We start from the raw sequence: 6581 nt of genomic DNA, 5'->3' as shown, positions 1-6581 counted from the left end.
AACCAATGTAACAGAAGATGATAAAGCACAAATATAACAAGAACAACTCAACGAAATCAGGTGAATTGCAGTAGTTCAGTTCATTCTTCTTGACTGTAATTCCATCCATCAATACATACATCATTATCTTCTTCCATCGAATTTAGTCATTTACATTCAGGAATACAATAACTAAAAGAGAAATTAATAGTAGTATAAAGAAACTCAAAAACATCACCAAAGAGTAATGACTAATCACAATCACAGTTTGCAAATGTTCTCAAAATCTGGAATTGAAATAAAAAGTTCCCTCCTAATATCTAACTCAAAAATCTAGCACCTCATAGTTTCCATAATCTGATCAAAGGTTTTCACCACGCTGCCGGAAAAACGGATATTCATGGATTTTGAATTAAATCACTACTTTATTAGTTAAATATGTAAATATTAAATAAGTATATTTTGATCCTTAACATATACCCTCCGTCCCATTTAGTGACTCTATCCTTTTGAGACTTGTTTTATAAAAATGATATAAATAGTTAAAGTGGAGAAATAGTAAAGTAAGAGAGCGAATATATGTCCAAACACTTCTCGATTAATGTTATCATGTCGCCTTGGCGTCATTATTTATAAATTACTCCTCCGTCCCATTCAAGATACCACATTTCCTTTTTGTTTGTCCATCAAGATGTACCATTTCCTTTTTGTTTAGTCAATCAAGATGTCCACTTTCCAATTTTGGAAATAACCTCTCTCTCTCTCTCTCATTAAAATATTCAACTACCTTTTTCTCTACTTTATTCACTAACAACTCTTCCTAAAATTCCGTGCCACTCAAGAATGTGGCCATCTTGATAGGACGGGGAGTAATTATTATCGTATAATTTATACTCCATTTGTTTTATAGTAATGGAGACATTTCTTTTGGACAGCGGAGATTAAGAAAAATTGTGATAGGTGAGTTAAGTAAATGGAGAATAAAGTGGAAAATGAATAAGGTAGAGAAATGAAGAGAGAATAAAGTAAAAGAGAGTAAAGTAGGTGTGGAAAATTTGTGTCGGCTTTTACTAAAAAGGAAATGACTATGTTACTATGGAAGGTACCATAATGGGAAAATGACTCTATTACTATGGAACGGAAGGAGTAATATTTTTTTTTTACGTTCTCAACATATAGTACTTGCTATTGGCTAGTACAGAATTATTACCCTGCTAAACCCGGTTACTAAATGTTGTTTATTACTTATACCAAAATAAATGTAACACTTAAATACTTCACCTTTCCACATGTGATAATTTTATAGAAAAAATCTCTAACTTTGACAAATAATTATGATTGACTATAAAGTCGAAAATCAGCGAAACTAGTGGAAGATAAAAGTTATGGATGTCTAGTTTATATAGAATGAATTTGAGCATGAAACTTTTAGAGATTTATGATTTATCACCATTTTGATTGAACCTACCAGAACATATACAATCTCTTTAGAGAAATTACACGATGAAACGATTTTAACTCGGTTAAATCTGAAATTTGTTAACAAGGTAGAAGAGACATATATCCATGTTCTATAAACATTTGATCTGAAAAAAGAGACCATTTAATCAGTTAAATTGGTCTCGTAACATGGTGCTAAAACATCACATGTTTTAAGAAATATCAAAGCATGTTTTAAAGTTCAAATTTTTTTACAACGAATTTGAATTTTCCAATTCACCATGTCAGTCCTATTCGAGTTGGGGGTTAATCAAATAAATACAAGATTATAAAAGTAAAAGTAAAGGGTAAATACGAGGGGGATACATAAAGTTAAACACATCAAATCATAAAACAATGAATACACACATCATTTTCCTCTTCTTCATATGTACAAATCGATTTCTACAAACAAACACATTTACATTTGTTAGCTGTCTATAGTTACTATGCTCTACTGCTACATGATATTTGCCCAAATCAATTTAACAAGTTACACCCAACTAAAAACAGGGCAGAAACAATTACATGAACAAAATTCAAAACAAAAATATGGGGCAAAGAGGGAACATCCTAAGTCTTTTAATCTATTACATCATATTCATACAACAATTCATTTTCAAATATTCACCGTCTCAGGCTAGACTTCAGCATTTTAACCCATCATCCACAACATGAATTTGTTAAAGACACAGTCGAATTTAAACATAAATGAAAATGTCTGACAACAAAATAGAAGGTTCTGCCTAGAGAACACGAAGAGGCATCCCCATGCCATCTCATCCTCTCCTAAGTAGATTCTTTATGCATACACCTATCTGCTTTTGCTGGACTCCAGACTTCGGCCGAACAACTTCCAACAGAATATCACGGCTCCCAACGAAACTACTATGCAAAGCAAGAGTAAGAGGCAACGGATAATACATCGTTACAATTTTCTACTTTTGTTTAGCCAGGAAACTGCTATCTAACTGTATATTTTCCTCATCAAATTTAATGCTAAAATATATTCCTGTGTTTGCAAATATTTTTTAACATACTACTTCACCTTTCCATAACATGGGTATATATTAAGAACAATCTGAGAGGTACTTCTAAATTAGCCAACAATCTGAGATGTACTTCTATATTAGCCTTCGCCTGACACAAAAAGGAGACGGCAGTTCTTCAAGAATCCGAAAATATTTTTTAATTAATAATCCCCAATTTGTTATCACCATCTACATCATAGAGCCATCTACGCACCATTTATGTAACTATGTAAGGTATAAAATAAAAGTCGAGAACAAATTTTGCAGAGCAGGGAACAGTTGATAGGACTCCGTCCATTTCATGGATCAGAGTCCTAAATCCAGTTCTCACTTTAACTATTTGTGAGAATAATATTTGGAGGTCCATATAATCTATACATTAATAAACTGTTTACTTTGGAGGATAGGCATGACAAGTGAAGATAGGGTTACGTTCTATAGCTACTTTTGGAGCATATATAACTTTTTTGATAGGTTGATTGATTTGCAATTTTAGTATTACATAAAAAAAGCTCAGACCTAAAGTCGCTTTCGTGAGCCCAATAATAATTGTAACTTGCAAAATGAACACATAAAATTCATGTAAAAATACTTTTCTTGAGCTAGCAGAAAGGTGGTCCTCACTGAAATAAGCACACACAACTTAGAAAACTCTAACCCCCACTCAGCACTACCTACACCCAATAAACAAACAAAGCATTCCAAAAGAAAATTTATCAATCGAGAAATGCCTTGCTAGATAACCAATTTATGAGAGAAAAAGGCGAGCAAGAGGATACATCTATTTTCTGTTATTTCATTAAAAAGATAATTATCTAGTTGAGTTAGTTTTATCAAAATTAGATTAGAACTAGATTGCGGTCAGGGCCGTCAGGCTTTGGCCATTTTTCCCTGGCTCCTGTTTTCTGTCCACAGAGGCATCTAGGATTCATTTTGGAGAATAGCGGGACTAGTAGGGAACTGAAAATTATCTCCTTTGTTGATTCCTATTATTTCGAGATTGTTAATTAATTAACATTCATGTTTGGTTCTTAAGTTCCTCTGTGGTCCTTTCTACTCGATCATGCCGGTGATAATTGCTAACTCACATTTAATTCTTGTTAAGTTTTTCAACTAATCTGAAACTTTTAGCTCAAGAAGACTTATCCAGTGAATAAAAAGAAGTTAAGGAAATGCACTAACATTCTCAAAGTTTAACAATGCTGAGAGGTACCTAAACTAAAAAAATACTATAAAATAAACCTAATAAGTTTTAGGTTTTCAAGAAGGGAATCAACAGACAGACATGCATGAGCAAAATCTGGTGCTTTATTGGTGTGTAATGATCCAACTAAAATCAACATAACAAAGAAGGTCAACGGCTAATTTTACTACTAAGAAGAGATTGCAATTAAAACAAATACCAAAGTCAAAAAAGTAACACATAGAATAAATTCAATAAGAATAATAGAGTAGAAGAACTTACTAGCATCCAGCAAGAAGAGAAGCAGTATCTTCAAGTTGCTCTGCAATCCATTAGAGTTACTCGGAGGTCAGACGCCGCCTCTTCCCATAATCAGCATCCCTTGATCGTGATCTATGCTCTTCCTCATGAGATACCCTTGACTTTCCGTGCGATCTTGATGATCTTCCCCTGTCCCAGTCATCATCATATTCTGCCTCGCGATTTTTGTGCCTATGATGATCACCATATCTGTCTCTATCATCTCTATGACGTTCTCTTTCACGTTCACGGCCACCACGCTCATGGTCTGTGGAACGCTCACGATCCTTTTCCCGCTCTTTTTGCCTGTCTCTGCCAACATCTTTGTCATCACGATGTCTCCTTTCTGACCAATCATGATCTTGTCGAACATCCTTCTCTCTAGACGCATCTCTTTCATACCCAGCTCCTCGATCATCTCTGTACCTTCTTTCAGAAGAGCCAGACCAGTCCCTTTCTGACCCTCTATCTTTATCCTTCACGGTATTTGTCCACGGCCCCCTCTCTTGACTCCCTCCCCATACTGATGGTCAGATGTAGCTTCTTCCCCATAACTAGATTCCCCTGCTCTCCCTCCATGCTCATCGCCTGCCCATCCTCCCATATTAGGATCTGACCACATTCCCATATTAGGCCCATCAACTCCAGGAGTGGGACCCATCCCCATGCCACCCAAGGGCATCCCCTCCCAAAGAACGCAGGATTAACATGTGGAGCTACACCGGGCAAACCGACATTCCCGACAGGCCCAAATGAAGACAAGATGCCCGGAAAGGGAGCTGCAGGAGCACCAGGAAATCCACCATAACCACCCATTCTCCCCATATGACCTGCAAAAGCAGGATCGAAACCTTGGCCCATCATAGCCTGAGGGTGCATCATTGGAGGAGCTCCACCAAGCTGACCAAATCCGTTACCAGCTAAGCCACGACCAGCCATTCCACCAGCCCTACCCCTCATGGGGCCAACTGGGCCTCTGTTATTAATCCCTCCCTGAGCATTACCTCTACCCCAGTTTCCTCTCCCAAAACCCCTGCCATTATTATCACCACCATTGTGAGGATTCCCACCAGCATGTATATTGTTACCAACTCCACCAGGTTTACTGGGTAAATCTGCAGGGCCTCTCCTTGGTTGGTTAACAGCTGTCCCACCCATTTGTAGTTGATTTCTATTAACCTGGGCTTCACCCATTCTTTTAACAGTATATGGTGAGGCATAAGCAACAACGCAGGGCCGCCCATTGAAAACATGGCCATTCATTCCTTCTTTGCAGGAAGTGGCAGCTCCAGGATCAAAAACTCGACTTGACAGTATCCTTTGGACTTGCCACTAGCTCTCTCATCAAAGAACTTCACCTCTTTTACCGGTCCATACTTGCACAGTTCTGCTTCCAGTTCACTATCTGTTGTCCACCAATGCAGGTCACCGACAAAGAGAACTGTCCCTCCACCCCCACTGCCAACTGCCCCATCACCTCCAATACCAGGCCCTCCACCCATACCATCAGTTCCATACACATTTCCACCAGTCCCGTTCATATTCCCCAAGTTCCTAGCATTATCATAAGTTCCTATGTTAGGCGCATGTGGCTGTTGATGGTGAACCATTTGTTGATTATTAGGGACATTGTTGTTTACTCCCGCTCTTCCAAATCAGGTATATTATTCGATGACTGCCCCAACTCAACTCTGAATCCACCCCCACCGCCAGGAACTATCCCTCCGCGCCTCTTCCAAGTCCCACGTCACTTGCACTGGTATCCCCTCTAACTCCCGCATCTTGAAACCCGGCCACTAAACCAGGAATCCTAGATGGAGCTGCCTCATCCGGCAAACCCATACCTTCACCCTCTATCTGCGGTTGAGGTTGCAGCTGAAGCTGTGGCTGCAGCTGCATCTGTGGCGGAGGAGGTGGAGGCGGGTCCACATTCAGCTTCTTGTCTTGAACTTCCTCAGTCCTGTGAGCTGGGTGATCCTCATTCCTACGAAGAGACTGCTGAAAGTTCTCACCAACATTGACGTCATTGTAGAGATCCTCATAGTCATCGTCCTCCTCGCCCAGAAAACCATCGCCATCAGCAACAGCAGAGATTGCCTCGTCCCGGTGGAACTGCTCGTTCGGATCTCCACTGTAGCCATCACCTCCACCTCCAACTTCATTTTCATCCATCATTGACTCCCTACTCTAAACAATAAGGGTTACAATAATGTTCCTGACAAATAAATTAAAAATACAATAGAACCGATCAAACAAAAATGGAGGGCATTATCCACTTCAGAAATTTTGATCTGCAGACCAAGAGAATAACTATAGGTAAAACGCAACATTTATTGAAATCGGGAAATTAAATAAAAACTTCAATTCCTACATTCAAGAAAAAAAGTTAGCACCCTAAATGTACCCAAACAGCTAATCATGCTAAGGAAGCCAAAATGGTTTGTGAAAAACCACAAAATTCCATCATCAATTGAAGCCATGAATGAGAATTTTTCAAACCCTAGAATCGAAACTGATGGAGCACGTCACTAAAAATTGAAAAGGGCGGAAAGGTAATGCACATAATTGAATCGCCACGCTATTATTCAGTGTATCTATCCGAGACAAGA

At 38.6% G+C, this 6581-nt stretch overlaps 1 protein-coding gene across 1 annotated transcript; it reads right to left on the bottom strand.

The window, feature by feature from the left end:
• Window positions 1-3828: 3828 nt before the first annotated feature.
• Window positions 3829-6149, bottom strand: LOC125200161 (collagen alpha-2(I) chain-like). Its single transcript, XM_048097897.1, is given in 6 exon segments — window positions 3829-4483; window positions 4486-4659; window positions 4662-5273; window positions 5276-5614; window positions 5617-5692; window positions 5695-6149. Coding segments are annotated over 6 exon segments (2127 nt in total). The 5' UTR covers window positions 6148-6149; the 3' UTR covers window positions 3829-4010.
• Window positions 6150-6581: the final 432 nt, after the last annotated feature.

Source organism: Salvia hispanica, unplaced genomic scaffold (genome assembly GCF_023119035.1).
Source record: "Salvia hispanica cultivar TCC Black 2014 unplaced genomic scaffold, UniMelb_Shisp_WGS_1.0 HiC_scaffold_828, whole genome shotgun sequence".
Lineage (NCBI taxonomy): Eukaryota > Viridiplantae > Streptophyta > Magnoliopsida > Lamiales > Lamiaceae > Salvia > Salvia hispanica.
This window is presented reverse-complemented; position numbering and strand designations above follow the sequence as displayed.